This window comes from Berghia stephanieae, chromosome 7 (genome assembly GCF_034508935.2).
Source record: "Berghia stephanieae isolate SIO BIC M18660-M18661 chromosome 7, UCSD_Bste_1.3, whole genome shotgun sequence".
NCBI lineage: Eukaryota > Metazoa > Mollusca > Gastropoda > Nudibranchia > Aeolidiidae > Berghia > Berghia stephanieae.
Window position 1 is genome coordinate 40,794,664 of NC_088366.1, and position 18,045 is coordinate 40,812,708.

General features: G+C 35.1%; 1 protein-coding gene across 3 annotated transcripts in view; it reads left to right on the plus strand.

Moving 5' to 3' along the window:
* Positions 1 to 16,379, plus strand: part of LOC144977235 (glutamyl-tRNA(Gln) amidotransferase subunit B, mitochondrial-like) — a 36,778-nt gene extending 20,399 nt beyond the window's left edge. For all 3 annotated transcript variants that reach the window (XM_078922239.1, XM_078922241.1, XM_078922240.1), the window contains 5 exons: positions 1,891 to 2,143; positions 3,995 to 4,107; positions 11,164 to 11,242; positions 12,922 to 13,056; positions 13,881 to 16,379. In XM_078922239.1, coding sequence (XP_078778365.1) covers positions 1,891 to 2,143; positions 3,995 to 4,107; positions 11,164 to 11,242; positions 12,922 to 13,056; positions 13,881 to 14,009 — 709 coding nt within the window. In that variant the 3' untranslated portion in view covers positions 14,010 to 16,379. The remainder of the gene's footprint in view (positions 1 to 1,890; positions 2,144 to 3,994; positions 4,108 to 11,163; positions 11,243 to 12,921; positions 13,057 to 13,880) is intronic.
* The last annotated feature ends 1,666 nt before the right edge of the window (positions 16,380 to 18,045 follow it).

Genomic DNA, 18,045 nt, shown 5'->3' on the forward strand with positions numbered 1-18,045 from the left:
TGATTAGGATGAATATTATGGTAGCAATAATTTTATCTGTCTTTGAATTGATGATTTCGACAGCCTGTGATTCTGAGGTGTTGAATTTGAGAGAGATATGTGATTAAGATGACCAGAGCAGTGTTAGAGAGGGTGTGACCCTTAATCAGCTGATATTGTTTGGGTTTACATGACACGACTTGAGAATGGCAATGCTGCACTGGCACTTACTATTTTATTGGGAAGTGACTAGATATCGCTCTAATAGATTGACACCTAACGTAACACTAGATATCTCTAAAAGAGTGACACCTAACATAACACCAGATATCGCTCCAGTATTTTGTGGTAATCATAAAAATAGAGCCACCAAAGCTATATAAAGGAAAACTGTATGCCTTGTTTTTTTTTCTTTGCGAAGTGTACAACTGACATTTAAAATGACAAAATAAAAGTGGCATTCAATTTTTTTTTAAATTCTTATAAATAAATATGATTAAATATCTCCACAAGTCGGGTAATGGTTTATTGTTTGACTTTGGACTGGAAAGTCCCAGGGGACAACTTTTTTTTCAATTATTTTATTTTTACTTCTATTTATTTTTGTTTATTTACTTTTATTTTACTTTTTTTTTTTAATTATTTATTTTTATAACAACTCTTCTTCTTCTTCTTCTTCTTCTTCTTCTTCTTCTTCTTCTTCTTCTTCTTCTTCTTCTTCTTCTTCTCCTCCTCCTCCTCCTCCTCCTCCTCCTCCTCCTCCTCCTCCTCCTCCTCTTCTTCTTCTTCTTCTTCTTCTTCTTCTTCTTCTTCTTCTTCTTCTTCTTCTTCTTCTTCTTCTTCTTCTTCTTCTTCTTCTTCTTCTTCTTCTTCTTTTTCTTCTTCTTCTTTTTCTTCTTCTTCTTATTAGCAGGTTTAAATTGTGAAGAAACCAATCATTACTTTTTAATCATAAAGCTAACAAATTTGACTGTACTTTGGGTTTCTTAGATTTTAAATCTATAAAGCTATAGTGTTTGGAGCTTAGCTCCTTTATAATATTAGTTTTATTATTTTCTCTTCTTTTTTACAATTAGTATTTTTTTATTATATATTTATTATTGTTCAGCTATATGGTCTTGTGATATGACACTTGCTTTTGGATCGGAAGGTCCTGGGTTCGAGCCTCGCTCTGCGCATAGTTGAGTCCTTGGAAAAGGTTCTTAACTCTCATTCTCTCACTGTACTCAAGTGTAAAATAAGTACCTGGCCATTAACAGAGTTGACTGACGGAAAAAAATTATATTACTGCCTAACAGGCATCATGTTTCATCCTACATGTTATGTGTTGTTGTTGGTCAGAGACCCTCTGTAAAGCTCTTTGAGCACGTTTAGTGGATATTGCTCTATAAAAAAGCTCAAGTTTGTTTTTAAAAAATTATTATTATTATTATTGTTATTATTATTATTATTATTATTATTATTATTATTATTATATATTATAATTATTATTATTATTATTGTTATTATTATTATTATTATTATTATTATTATTAATATTATTACTATTATTATTCATTATTATGTTATTACATTTTTACTCTCAGGCAAATAAACAATTAACAAATGGTCATGACATTAAAATCACGAAAATCGGTGCAATCAGATATTGTGTGAGAACAAAACAAGATGCTTTATTTGTAACTTGTACTGAGATTAAAATGAAAATTTGGTTCCACATGGCCTACTGGAGGAAACAATGAAACAATGTGAAATGCATCAAGCATGGTGAAACTGTAGAAATGCACTTTATAAATGTTTCTATTTATTATTTTTAAAACATTCCCTAGGAATAATAATTTCGTTGGGAGAAATAAATATAAAATGATTTAATATGTAAAAAGAATAATTGTTAACCTTTGTATTTTCCAGTGAGACTGTTTCCATGAGGGACAAAGAAAAGATTCTTGACTATCGGTTCATGCCGGAACCAAATCTTCCACCTCTTGTCTTACATACCAAATCATCGTTGCCATCTTCAATGACCACATCATCTTCATCGTTCACAACATCCTCCATCATCTTAGATGAGATAGAAGGCAAAGTGAATAAGTTACCTGATACAACAAGGCTTCATCTGGAAACAAAATATAATATACCACTCCTACATTCCATGCAGTTAGTGGTGAGAAGAAAGTCAAAACTTTTTTTTCTATTTGTCGATTTGTGTATGTCATTTCTATGAGTCGTAATTGAAGATTCAATGAATTGTGATTTTAAAAAGTGCCAGAAGGCAACAGAGGATAAAAACTTTGCTGCGGCGATGGGGACTCGAACCCACGACTTTTCTAGTACGACAACTCTACCTGGCTAGGGAGATCATGACTCTAATGTATGAGCTTTCCACGACCCCAACAAAAGTCACTTCAAACTCTATGTCTATCTAGAGCTACTCTCCCCGATTTCTTGAGGTCACAGGTTCAACAGACACAAATGCCGCAAAGTTAGTTGGCCAACATTTAAGCTTAATAGCCAATATTCTCAACACAAACATGTAACATTGAGAAATTGAGTAAGCTCCAGTATTTGGGGTGAATTTTAATTCACAAAAATGAGTGGAGCAGGCACTTATGTTGATAATAACAAGAAATGAAGTGAATAGGAAATTGCCATTAGACAACAGACAATACGCTTAAATGCCGGCTAACTAACTTCGCGGCGTGTGTGTGTGTTGAACCTGTGACCTCAAGAAGTTATTGTAATTGTACTGTGGTGGTGATTGTGGCAATCACGATGCTGTCGTGGTGGTTGTGGCAATCAAGTGTTGTGACAAAGTTGATAGGACAAGGAGTAGTGCAGACCTGCCTACTTGAAAATTTAAAAATTCATAATTTTTAAGAGATAAAAATTGTTGTTGCTACAATTAACTTTAAAAGTCAACAATTTTCCCTCACAATGATTAAATAACATTTCAAAATCCTTATGATAATGTAGTCTGGTATCATGTTTGATTTTCAATAAGTTTTAAGTTTAATGGCTTAAAGAGATGCTCATAAGTTCTGAAATTGGTTCCAAAATTTCGTAAATCTAAAAAAATTTTATAGTAGTAGGCAGGTGTGATAGTGATGATGCCGTGAGGGTTGAGCTTGGAATAGTCCCCGAATTTCTGGATTTGTTCCGTAAATTTATAAAAAATAATGGAACTTTACTATTTGTCCCAGAAATAAAAATAAATCGACCATTATACTGCCACCACATCATCATCCCTACAACCACCACTACAACAACTACCCCCACATTGTCATCCTTAGCACCACTACTACATTACTGCCACCACCACTTTATCATCCCTACTATCGCTACTACAACTACCACCTCATCCTCATCCCTACAACCACTACTACAATTACTACTACCACATCATCATCCCTACCACCACTACTACAACAGCTACCAGCATTTCATCATCCCTACCACAACTACTACTGTTACCACCACCACATCATCCCTACCACTACTACTACAACAACTACTACCACATCATCAAAAATGAGGTGTCCAAAATTCAAACAGCTGTTCACCGATTTTGGGGGTGTTTTAGGTTTAGATAAGATTGTTTTATCGCCATTAGATCTTAGATTTCTACTTTGAAAATTGTTGTCCACATTTCAAATGAATCAATCTTGCTTTATCTTGGCATTCTTTATACACATAGAAGAGGTTACCAGCATATTGCTTAATTACCAAGACATAGTATTACAGAGTATGCCATTTGTTTGAAAATCATAATTCATTGTGAGTTATTTTTTGAATTTTCAAAATACAACCACTGTGTAAATTTATAGAATTGATGATTTTCAATTTCCCATATTGTTTTGTAACAGTTCTAGTTCTAGTTTTTCTCTAGTTTTGATCTGAAAAAATTGGCTTTTCATTCTAGGTTTTATTCTATATCTTGTGTGGGGATGGGGTACAGGTCTAATGAAGGCACTTGTTTCATGATTTACCCTCCATTTTATTATATTTTATTATGCAGAGGGAAAGGTTACATATCCTATTCGAGACCCTTGTGACCAAATATGATTGTTCCCCCATGGCAACTTCATCCATTCTCCTCAATCATTATAAAGCCTTTCAAGAGGCTGGCAGGTTGGTGGCATTTAATTTCAAAAACAATATTTAGATTTAGATGCTACAATGATAAGTCTCAATCTTTAAAATTGGGGATTTGGGTGACGATTTAATTTTATTCAATTCAATGTTCATTTTAGGAAATTTGCAAAATATGCACAGCATGAATCAAATTGAAATTATTTATGAAACTAAAGTCAATCACATTGCAAGAAAACAAAATTTGAAGTCTTTGGTTTAAGAATTATTGACACAAAGAGATTATTTTTATCGATACATTATGTGTTCTGAACAAAATGTAAAAATGCACTGTGTCAGTTCAAGGACAGTATTGCTTCAGCTGAATAATGACTAATTAGCATTTAAGAAGAAACCATTTGCTTTTTAGATACAGATACTTATACAGTATTTTGGGTTAAGACAACATTGGTTTGACACCATAGGGACTTCCATACAAAACATTTTGTAACGCATTTCTCTTCTGTTATTCCCTTTCTTCTTCTTCTTCGTCGTTCCTCTGATGGACATCTATGGCTGCAGTCCGATATCTGCTATGAAGTCTGTGGTCCGCTTTAGGTCCTCAGCCTCGCCATAGAGCTTTGTGTTGAGTGTTGTAGGGGTGACCCAGTGGTTCGAACATTGCACGATGTATAATGGGCAATCCATAAGCACATGTAAAGTGGTTTCATGGTCGGTTCCACATGGGCAATAAGGGGTTGTTCCAATACCTAGCTTTGTAAACATATGTCCTCTTAGTCTATTGTGTCCTGTTCGGAGGCGGAATAGAGTGACTTGGCTACTTCGCTGAATGGCATGGATTGGATCCTGCTTGTTGTGTTCCAGGTGTGTGTCATTCCTTTCTTTGTCTATTTTTAGCTTTATTATTTTCTTTTGCTGATGGTAAGTGATTGACGACTTCGGTTGTTCCTTTTGGGCTCCTTCTTTGGCCAGTTGATCGGCAATTTCATTTCCATATATACCTACATGACTTGGAATCCACTGCAGCACAATTTTTCCTGTTTTATCAGATAAGCCCTCAAGGGCCTCCACAGTGTGTGCGGCTTCAGAGTCCTGGTAATTTTCAATAGACCGGAGAGCATCATCAGAGTCTGTCAAGTAAACCACATTTTTCCCGTATAGTCTGTGATCTCTGGATAGTTCTTTTGTTGCATTGAGGATGGCTTTTTCTTCAGATTTAGTACTTGTGCACATTGAACCCACTGATACAGATATTTTTGTTTCTGTTTTATCTGTCCAGTGTATGAGTGCACCAGCACCTCCATTCATGAGGGGGCCGGAAACTGAGCCATCTGTATAAACTCTTATCCAGTTGGTCATTGGGTATTTTTTATCGATCATCTTCAGGGTTTGAGCATTGTCATTATTGCTTCGAATGTTTTTCTTGTTGATGGTTATGGATTTTTGTTTCTTTTTCCACGGTGGTGGTTTGAGATTTGGGACATTGATTTGGGCAATATCTTCCTTTGGTGTCACTTTATATTTGCTCTCTAGTTTTTGTCCCAAGGCGATGAAGTTTTCCCTTTTGAGTCGATTCTCTTTCTTTTCCATAGTACTTGGATGCAGTGGTTGGGATTCCATGAATTTTATCTTTGAGAATTGTGTCATTATTTTTAAATTTCGTTGTTCTTTGAGAGGTTTTATTCCTGTGTGGGTTTCCATCTTGTGAATTGGTGTTGTTTTCATTGCTCCAGTGATCACGCGTAGGCATTGGTTTTGGACTTTTTCAACCTTTTGAAATTGAGCCTGTGAGCACGTTCCCCATGCCGATATGGCATAGTCTATTGCAGGTCTTACATATCCAAGATATGTCTTCTTCAGGACGTTTGAGTTTGCTCCCCATTGCGTTCCAGCAAGTTTTCGGAGAAGCTGCATTCTCTTGTACCCTTTCTGTTGACTTTCATCTATTTGATGTTTCCAAGTGAGTCGAGGGTCAAATTTCACTCCTAAATACTTAGGCATAAGGTCTTCTCTCAGAATCTTTCCATCCAAAGTTAATCGCATAGATTGCTTTTTGGTTGATAAGCTGAATGTTGTGTATGTGGTTTTATCAGCATTTACTCTCATACCCCAGTCTTTTGTCCATTTGCTCAAAGCATCAAGAGTCATCTGTATCCTGGCCTTTGCAGTACCAATATTTCTTTCAGTGCATATCAGTGCAAGGTCATCTGCATACATGGCTGCTTTTACTCCTCTGCATTTGGTTTCGCAGATGTCATTGATAAAAACGACAAAGAGGGTTGGTGAGAGAACCCCGCCTTGTGGTACTCCATTTGTCATGTTCGTTAGCTTGCTTTTAGAGTTTTGAGATTGGACTCTTGCTTTTCGATTTGTGAGGTAATCTTTAATCCATGCAAACATGTTGTGTGAAACGTTGGCTTTCTTAAGTTTGAGAAGTAGTCCTTTTGTCCAGACTTTGTCAAATGCCTTTTCCATATCCACCCAAACTGTGACTGTGTGTTTTTTTTCTTGGTAACCATTTTCGATCAGCTGCGAGATGTATGTTATCTGGTCCTCTGTGCAGCGAAATTGTCTGAAACCAGCCTGTTCATCTGATATCAACTTATTGTTTTCTAAATACCATTGGAGACGGCGGTTAACAATTCTCTCCATCAGTTTACCCAAGCAGCTTGTCAAACTTATTGGTCGGTAGCTTTCGGGTTTATTTTTTGGCTTGCCATCCTTCTTTATTGGTATCATGGTTGCTTGTTTCCATTTGAGCGGAAGTTTACCCTGTTTCCAACTTGCATTGAACAGTTGTTTCATTTTCCTCTTTGTGAGGGTTCCTAGGTGTTTCAACATGTCATTAGTAACATCATCTGGACCTGGTGATTTGTTCGTTTTTAGAGATTTCAAGGCAATTTCTACTTCTTCTTTTTTAATCGAACTGAACATGACATCATCTGTGGATTCTTTGGGTGTATCCTTGTGTTTTCTCAATTCTTTGTGGACTTCTCGTTTTCGTTCTTTTCTAATCTGTATACTCCCAACACTTGAGTACTGCTTCATAAAACAGTTTGCTGCTTGTTTTTTGTTGAGAATCCTCCCCTGATCATCTTCTACTGATGGTGCAGCATATCTGTTTTCTTGTCCACTTAGAGCTTTGGTTAGGTTCCATAACTTTCTTCCGTCTCTGTCGTAGTCAAGTTGTCTGGTTTTTTCATGCCATGCTTCCTGTTTTGCTTTTATTGTTTCTTTCCTGAGAGTTTTTTCAGCCTCTTTGTAAATTTCCATATTCTCATCATTTGGCTCTCTCTCTGCTTTTTTTCTGTGTTCAGTGACTTGGCTGTTGAGACTTCCTAATTTTTCAGTCCATCCTGGACAGTAGTCCTTTCTTGATCCTCTGGGGATTGATTCTTTTGCAGCTTCCATGATTGATTTTGTGAAAGCTTTGGCTGATTTTTCTACATTCCTTGTTTTACAGTTTATCTCTTTTGTATAACTATCAGTCAACTTTGAAAACAGAGTCCAGTCTGCTTTTTTATAATTCCATCTCGGAGGTGTGCCTTCTGTCTTGCATAGTCTTCAGTTATTTCACCGATGGACGATGATCATTTCCCTGCCAGCTGTTCTTATCTGTTTACGACTTTTCCGGTGAGATCTTCAGATATGAGAGTAAGGTCTGGAGTTGATGTTGTCTTCCATGCTCTTGAGAAGTATGTATCTGGGTCATCTTCATTTCTGACAATTTGAAGCTTACTGTCTGTAAGCCAATTTTCAAGGGTTTCACCTTTTCTGTCTAAGTCATTGTATCCCCAGCTTGGGGAGTGGCTATTGAAGTCTCCCACAACAATGAACTGTTCTTCTTCACTTCTTATGTTTTCAATTGGCAGATTCTCAGATGGTGGGCTGTAACAGTTATATATTGTGTATTGCAATTTGTTTTTGGTAATTTTTACAGCCAATATTTCAACAGATTCATCTGTCGTTATTTCATTTGTCGCTATGTCATTTCTGACGAAGATGATTACTCCACCTTTGTTCCGTTCTTTTCTGTCTTTCCTAAAATGTTGATATCCCCTTATTGAACACCTAATGTTTTCTGTGAGGTGTGTCTCCTGTATGCAGGCAATATCTATCTTCTCATCCTGAAGAAACTTGGAGAGGGCAGTCTTTTTATGTTGTATCCCTTCTGCATTCCATTGTAGCAATTTGATAGTTCCAGTAGTCCGTAACCTTGCATCTCCTACCCTGGTTCCACAGTAGGAGGGCAAGGTACCACCAGATCGCTTGGGTGAACCTTGTTTATCAGGGCTCGACGCTAGGTCCGTCCGGCGGGAATCCCCAGACTTCGCGCCATATCGTCCGGCAGTTTTGTTGTCCATCATTGTGAGGAGGATGCGTGTCACATTAATTTTTGGGTTGGTTTCCCTCTCCAGACTATTTGCGCCTTTCGGCTCTGCGACTCCGACTTAAGCGGTTCTTTATTCTCTGGATGTGATTCCATAGCCTTTCATCTTCCCAGATCCACAAGGCAGTGGTGGTTTGAAGTTGGAGTTTTCCTTCTCCTAGACAGACTGCTTTCCAAGGCTATGAGCTCTGTCCACCCATTAATGGTGTCTAGGCTGGGAGTCCAGGAGGGTATCTTTGTAGAGTGACAGTTTCCCTTCACCCCACCAGCGTCATGGGGCTAGCACAGCTTATTGCGTGAACTAGGGCAATCTGGCCACGGCGGTTGATTCCTCCCTTCATCCGTCACCTCAGACACATAGAAACTCGTGTCATCAGCCGGTTAGAAAGTTCCTTTCAGAATACTCCAACCGTTGCCCAGGAGGCGGGCGGGGAAGAATGCCCTTACGTGGACCCTGACACGAGCTGGAATGGGTTGCGGATCAGTACTGATCAAAATAATCCAATCCTGCCTCCCGTTATTCCCTTTAAATTATTATTTTTGATGTTGTTGTTATTCTTATTATTATCGTTTTATTATTATTTTTATTATTATTATTATTATTATTATTATTATTATTATTATTATTATTATTATTATTATTATTATTATTATTATTATTATATATTACTATTATTATTATTATTATTATTATTATTATTATTATTATTATTATTATTATTATTATTATTATTATTGTTATTATTATTATCATTATTATTATATTATTGTTATTATTATCATCATCATCATTATTATTATTATTATTATTATTATTATTATTATTATTATTATTATTATTATTATTATTATTATTATTATATCTAACCTGACAGGTTTTGTCGGATCACCACACATATTTGCTAGACTTTACAAATGAGCATCTTTTGGAGCAACTAGTAAATAATAAGAAACTGGTTAAGGATGCAACTGATTGCTTTTTTTTAATGAGTATTTTCACGTTGTTGAAATTGAATAATAACAAGAGATTAAGTGAGTAGGAACGTGCCAGAAGACAATAGAAAATAAAAATTTCGCAGCAGTGATGGTGGTTTGAACCCGCGACCTTACTGGTACGACAACTCCGTCTGGCCGGGGAGAGCATGACTCTACCATATGAGCTATCCACGATCCCAGTTGAAATTGAATAATGTGCTGTGCTGTCAACTATGGTGAAACAGGTTTTGTGTTCTGTTTATTAGAGGGGCATAAGTGTAATGACGTGTAAATGCATGATTATCAGCGATGATCACTCATTTTTATTCATTTACTGTAATGATGACAAGTTATTTTAAGGGGAATATTATGATAAACTTTAGGTAAAATGTTCGTCAACGAACTGAAAGGAACCCCTTTATCACTTTTGTAATAACTATCACAATAGACAATGTGTGATCTTGATAGGTTGTTCTAATTATGAATGCTATCCATGGAATCGGTTAATTTAAAAGATGCTGAATTAGAATGATTTCTGCATAAATGTCTTGTTCTAATTAAGTTTATTTGACTGTATTATTGTTGTTTTTATTGGCTGTTGTTGTTGTTGTTCATTGTTCTTTCAAACCTGACCATATCAAAAAATTGTGTTGAGTAAAACAAAAATAAATTAGAAACTCTTTTACCTTCTTATTTATCTATCTATTTATTTATTTATTTATTTATTTATTTATTTATTTATTTATTTATTTATTTATTTATTTATTTATTTATTTATTTATTTATAAATTTGTTCGTGACCTCCCACAGTGGGTAGGAAGGTCACTTGCTGTGTCTTCTTTACCCCTACATCTGTTTTCCAACTTGCATTTTGTCTTTGTCTTGAAATGAGATTATTTGGTTTTGTCCTTTCCCTTGTCAGAGTCCTTGGCTGGGAGGAAAACAGTCAAATGTAAAGTTAAAGTTAATTTTTTTCCCTTGTAATTGTAAATAATCTCTCGTGTGATGTATTGTTATATTTGTTTTTTTTTTTAAATATATAAAGTGTTCCTCTTAGTGGGATCCTGTACTTGTGTCTGGATGAGACTTTTAGGTGATCTCAAACTAAGTACATTGATGATGTGCTCTTGGAATCTATATCTATTCCTTATTAAATCATTCCCCTCTGCGGGTGGTTGGATGGGAGCATCACCCTTGAATCATATACCTATGATGTTCGCATGGGTGTACGATCCGATAGTGATGTCGTTTTTTCTTCTCTTTACTAGCCTATCCTGCTTCTTTGGTTTGTGATTGTATTTTTGACAGGGGATTTTTTTTTTTCTGTAAATCTTCTGCCTGTTTGTTCTTGGTTATTTATAATTTAGCTTATGATATCTTTAGGTTATGATTTTGATTTACATTTGCACTATTTTTGTTAGATTGCTTGTTTTTTTTGTTTCAGCGGTCTCTCATATAACCTCAATTGTGTTGGAAGAGACCTAAAGCAACAAACAAACAAACAAAATCATTCCCCTCTGTTTTACTTTTATGTGCTTTTATTTGTAAATCTAGAATTTTTTTACTTTCCCATTTTCGTCATTTTTACTGGTGCTGAAATGACTTGTGTCGCAAGTGCTGTTAAACCCTTAAAAACAAAAATAAAGAAAACATATTTATAAATTTCTTTCTTTCTTTCTTTACTTATTTATTTTACTTCAGTTTTTTTTTTTTTTTACAAAAATAACCAGATCCTTGAAGGAAGACGTTTTGTCCGAAATGATCCATATGTATGGCTCAGGATTGATCAGTGGTGGCTCTGTCAGTGTGGTAAGTCATGAAACAGTCAATAGACATACAAGTCCTTTTATATGTGGTGCCAGTTGCCCACTTTGAGAAAATTTAAATAATTTTATTGAGTATGTCAATGACAAGACGCTGTGTGACAATGACAGCAAAATGGAGAAAAAGATAAAGGGAGTAAGTGTGACTCATGTATAAGGGAACAACACAAAATAAACGACGTTTCAGCCTTTGGCCTTTATCAAGTAAACACAAAATATATAGGAAAAACTCTGTCCCTGGTGTTGTGTCTTTTGGTAAAGTTCTTTACTCATAACATAGGCTGTGACAGTGACCTGCAATGTAAGAAATGGAAATTTTGTTCCAAATGATCTGCTTAGGGAATAAATGAAGCACTTACTGAAATACAATGTCGTTGAGAGTTGCAAATTTTCAGATTCCGGGATTAACAGGAAAAAAGTTATTTTGAAGTGTTAGAAGCCTATCGTAGTTTGTATATTCAGTGTCTGGCCATTTTATAAGTTTATTATAAAGGCATTTGCCAACCTTACTTATACTTACATATTCTATTATTTAATAATTTATTTGAAAATACCCGGAAGTTCATATTAGGAGTTCAATATAATATTATCTGTCTGGGTCATTTCTGATTTAAATGTGGATTCTGGAAGTTGATACTATCTATAAAGAGTAAGTTTATTCATTAATTTAGATATCAGTTCTTATATTGCTAATATTGTCTAATTGCCCATCATCAGATTTAGCGCTAATTATCATTTTTGTAAGATTGTACAAATTTAAAAAGTCCAAATCCAACTCATTTTTGCATTGTACACACTGCACTGTATTTTGATATATTGCAATGATTTATAAACTTCTTTAGCTTGAAACTGGGATTTGTTTCAATTTTACTTAAAGACACTTCAAATATGTTCTTATAGTCCTACACCTTAACCAGATCAATAGAATATCTGTTTACAGTTAGTACCAGTACCAGGCGTTATGAAGGGAAGATTTATACATTAGAGGTTTGGCTCCATTTTTATTAAGAACTTAAAAATCAAAGAAAATGGGTGTACAGATGAAATTATAAATTTGTTGAATTTCTGGAAATTGCTGTATTAATTAAAAGCCTTTTTTTTTTCGCCTTCTTCTTTTATTGTTTGTATATTATTGTCTCCTAATGTTCCAAACGTTCATGCTTCTATGACTGTTTTATACAATTGGGAATCTATTAAGTTGAGTATATTGTTCATCATGATTGTCCAAGAAATCAAATACCTATTTGTATTTCTGCAAAAATGATCTGCAGAATGTAGATGATATTGCAACTTCAAATTATTCTCTTTCATTTTAGGCTAACTTTACTAAGAGTCTTTGACTATGTAGTCTGTCAGACTCATTAGACCCATGGACCTAAAGTTTATCCAGGTTTCTATTGTGTGAAACGGATAATAGCAATTGCTTGTCACCCTTTGGTCTATTACAAAATGCTTTCCACCAGATCTAACAGACTCAGCTGCCCAATCACTCCTGGGTGGATCAGTAAATAATTTTGACATTACCAGGGATCGATCTCAGTCCCTTAACTTGTGAAGTGAGTGCTCTATCAACTGAGCTATTGGGACCCCCTGTAGCAATGTGTCAGGGTTTAATTTTGTGAAGAGATAGAGAACTTGTTCATATAACCAATTTTTATCATTCAGCTACTGGAGGAGGTATCCAAGTTAGATGGTGTGGTAGATGTACGTGAAATTGCTGAGTCCAAGAGATTGATGGTAGTAGAAAAAGATTTTATCATGGCAACTGTGGAAGAGGTCATTGTAAAAAATCCAAAAACAGTAAGTTTCTTTTATTTTGTTTTCCTTTGTAGATGTATGATAAAAATGCATATATAAATTTTTTTCAAAGGATTTATCTTGCTGATTGTGTGCTCCTCCCCTCTCTCTACTCGCCTAGCCATATGGAATCAAATTTCCATTTTATACTGTACAAGTTTTTTATAAGACGTCTTTATCATCATCATCATTGGCGTCGTCAACAACAACCATATCAACAACAGTATTATCATCATCATCATCTTCATCAACAATATCATCATCATCTTCACTTTAATCCCAGTCTTGTCCAATAATTTTCCTGAATTTTTTGTGTGAAACCTTTGGTAAGTGATTAGCTCTCTTGCAATGTCTAACAATAGTATACCACTTAGAGGTATCAGGTTTGAGACATTTTGACAAGCAGAGGTTTATTCTAATCTATCAATATCTTAATTATAGTGCTCTGGTCAAATTGATTAGAGCTCCATTTGTCAGTTTACGGCAGACCATTGCAAGTGAATCATTAAATAAGAACTCATACACATTTGACTGAAAAGCAAAGGCTTTAGAGTCTCTTCATTTTCAATAGAAATATGTTTTGTGAGACATGAAATTGGCTCGGAATAGCTGATGAATTAAGTGAAAAATAACTGATCTACCGCTACCATAAATATACTCATTCCATTATCCTTAACAATCTATTTTACCATGGAAAAAATGCTTCTGTATTATTTAGTCATTTTATAATACAAATAAAAAATTTCCAACATGCATGTATCCAAAATTGCCCTAGACAGGTTTCATCTAATGTGTTGTTTTTGTCGTTTTACTTTCGTATATTAAAGGTTAAAGCTTACAGGAAAGGCAAAACGAACCAGTTAAAGATACTGTCTGGCAAAGTCTTGAAAAAGCTGGAGGGACGGGCAAGCCTAGAAACAGTAAATAACATGATATGTGAGAGGCTGAGGGACTGAACTGAGGGTTACCAAGGATTTTAATGTGTTACACTTCTCTTAATTATATTAGCAGTTTTAGGCTCTTGTCATCACCCTTAGAAAATTTTGTCTCATTTTATTACTGAATGCAGGCCATCTTAAATGCTTTGTTGTATGCTATAGTGCATTTTAGATTTTTTTTGGAATTAAAAAATCTACTTTTGTCTTGGATGGAATTAAAAAATCTACTTTTGTCTTGGATGGGTATGGCACTTCGAGAGAGATCATGAATTTCAGGCATCTCACTGGATTAATCTTCCCCACCCCATGGTAATGAGAACATGCCAAACGTTACTATTTTTTGCAGTCGCAGAGCATGGGACAGCTTTGGTAGTGTGTGAATTAGAATGCACATGTCAATCCCTGGTTTTGTGAGAATTAGATGTATCCATGGAGATAATGATTTTTTTTGATACTCCTGAATGTGTACTGACAGTTTATTTGAATTCCTAATTGATGCTGGGCGGTTAGCAAAACATTCACAACGTTTACCAGTCGGATATAACAGTACCAATACACAAAGCTGTGTATAACCTTGAACTTTTATAGTCAGATTGACAGAATTTATTGAGAACTGCTCATGAAAACGGCTGGCTAAAAATAATAACAAAGAGCCGAGTGATGTCAACTTCATTCCTTCTATAGACAGCCTACATTTGGGTGTCATTTTTTGACCTCTTACGGTGGGCAGGTGGTCACTTGCTGTGTCTTCTATCCCCTTAAGGCTGTTTTCTGAGTTGCTTTCTGTCTTTTACTTTGAATGAGATTACTTGGTTTTGTTCTTTCCGTGGTTGGAGTCCTTGACTGGGAGGGAAACAGTCAAATGTATACTTATAGATTCTGGGTGATAATATTTATTTCCTTGTAAATCATCTCTCTGTTTTGTACTTTTATATTCGTTGTTTTGAATATTATATATTATACATTTTTGTATAAGCATTTGAGTGCATTCCTCTTAATGGGATCCTGAGTTTGTGCCTTGATGAGACTTTTAGTTTGCCTCAAACTATTCACTTTGATGGTTTGCTCTTGGAATCTGCATCTGTTCCCTATTTGAACCATTTACCTGTCTTTTTTTTGTTTGCTTTAAATTGTAAATCTATATTTTTTTAACTATCCCATTTTGTTCTTTTCTACTAGCACTGAAATGACCGAAATGTGTTGCAAGCGCCATGAAACCCTGGAACTGGGTGGGGTCTTTTGACCTCCCTTGGTGGGCAGGTGGTCAATTTTTGTGTCTTCTCACCCTATATCCTTTATCCTATATCCGTTTTCTGATTGCTCTGTCTTTGTCTTTGAATGGAATTACATGATTTTGTCCTGGCTTTTGCTGGAGTCCTTGGCTGAAAGGGGAAAAGCCATGTTTTGTTTGATGATTTTTTTTTTTCTTGTAAAGTATTTCTTTGATATGTTATGATAATTATATTTATATTTTCAGTGAGATTGGAAGGAGGTCACTTGCTGTGCCCTCCATCCCCTTATATCTGTTTTTTTTCCGAGTAGCTTTCTGTCTTTGTCTTGGAATGATATTGCTTAGTTTTGTCCTGGCCCTTGCTGGAGTCCTTAGCTGAGAGGGAAATAGTCAAATGTTTAGTACTAGTTTTGGGAGATTATTTTCTCTCTGTGATGTATTGTTAGTTGTTTTCTGTTTTGGATATATTCTGTACGTGTAAGTATTTAAGTGTATTTCTCTCAATGGGGCCTTGTTCTAGTGTCTGGATGAGATTTTTAGGTGATCACAAAGTACAGTGCAGAGCAGATATATTGACAACTGTTATTGTTATATCGACATGACATCAAAGCCCCTTTTTTTTCGCTATAGTAAGGAAAGCATTCTCAATTACCAACAATAAAAAACATAATTTATACCATGAATTTAATCTTTTACCATCTGGAAGAAGATTTTGTCAGATTAAATGTAGAACAAACAAGTATAAATCAACGTTCGTTCCATCAGCAATAAAAATGTTTAATATTTCATATGGTACAGCAAAACCAAGGACTGATGTGTTGACTGATTGACTGATTAATTTATTTAATGTAAATCTAAATTAATTGACCAATTGATAATGATGATAATACTTGGTGTCGAATTGCCACAATTGTAACAAATTGAAAACGAAATGAATATGTTTATGTTGTGTATATCGCACGCGTGAAAGGAAGATAGAGAAGAAGAGAGTGTGTGTGTGTGTGTGTGTGTGTAAGAGAGAGAGAGAGAGAAAGAGAATAAAGTAGGAGTGAAATATCTGTTCAATGTTACAGTTATTCATAAAACGTTGAAACAAGTGTAACTAATTGACAAATTGCCATATCTATGGAAATAAAGATCTATTATTATTATTATTATTATTATTATTATTATTATTATTGTTATTATTATTATTAGTAGTAGTAGTAGTAGTAGTACTAGTAGTAGTAGTAGTAATAATAATTGATATTGATCTCTTATATTGACAACAATTTTACTATAAGACGCTTATATCGACATGCGAACCATTGATACCCGCAATAATTTGTCTAAAAATAAACAATTTGAAAAGGTCAAGATAACCTGTAGTGAAGTAAAACAACCGTCAATGGAAATGCAGAGAGATTCCGCTGTCAGGTAAAATAACAGTCAAAGAAAAACAAAGATGATTGTCCAATAACATTCTGTGAATCGTCAGTGATCAAAATCGTGATATCAAGCCTAGTCCCGGGCTATGCCATCATATCTCAGTACTGCTGCCAGAAATGGGAATTCCTGATATCAATATCAATATTTTTTGGCTTTCAACAAATAGGTTAACGAGAAATGCTCCCCACATCACCCACTACGTACGAGACTGTCCATCTTTCTTCGCAAGCTGCCTGGCCAATCCCGAGACTCAGTGTCGGTAAAAGAGACATACCTCTTCCCCCCTTCCCCCAAAAGGGTATTTTTTATTTTATTTTATGAAATATACTAAACTTCTATGCAGTCATGATGTATATATTTGGGAACGACGAGTGTACACATTTTTTTTTTCGATAAAAGCCCGTTGCCCTGGTAACGACGCCAAATTGGAAAATAAACAACAAACCTTTAAAAGCCTAAGGCTTTTATGTTTATCAACCTATTGCCATAATATTTTGGTCACATGTGGACAACAGGAAAACAAAGAGGCTCTAGAAGCCCACCTTTTTTTATTTTATTTAGAAACTTTAAAAATCAGGTGAAAAATATTGCTCGATTATTTCCCTTGAAAATAGTTACATCATCGCAAATTACTCATAATTTTTTTTTTTTTTTAAATTCGGCTTCTAGAGGACCTGCGTATTTGTATAACACTCATTTGTAGAAAGTTGGAAGAAGATTGATTGAAAATTGAGGGAGGAATTATTTAGGTTTTTAGTGACGAAACTTGTATTTTTGAGAAAAACGCATTTAAAAGTCAAAGTAAACTTTAGGGAAAAACTCTTCATGCTGACCTCTCTCTCTCTCTCTCTGATTGGATTGTGACCACGTGACATAATTAACAACAAAGTAGTTGTTGTTGAAGAGAGAGGATAGTTTTTACTTTTCATTGATATATTTTTGTCTTTACTTAGTTATAAAGACTATTTGATACTCTTTCACGAAATCAGCCATTCCTTTCCACTGAAAGTAAAAATGGACATGGGTTTAACCATACCATAGGTTACAAAATACGTCATTTTGAGTAGAAAAATCTGAAGTTCTCATGCTAATTTTTATGCAGACAAATGGTCACATGACAACATCCCACCGAACTCTAATTTGAGCGTACCGGGTCAATTTTCATCATTTTTAATGTCGCCCCCCCCCCCACCCACCCACACACACACACACACTCCACCCCTTAAGCAACCACAGTCAATCGTTTAGTCTAAGTGATTTTTTAAAAAAATCAAAGTGATTCGTTATGTGCAAGATGAGAACATTATTCTAAAAAATGAATATCAACGAAACAACTGTCACTTAACTAAATGAATCTATACTGTCCAAATCTCTGGAGGCAAAGTCACCCGATTT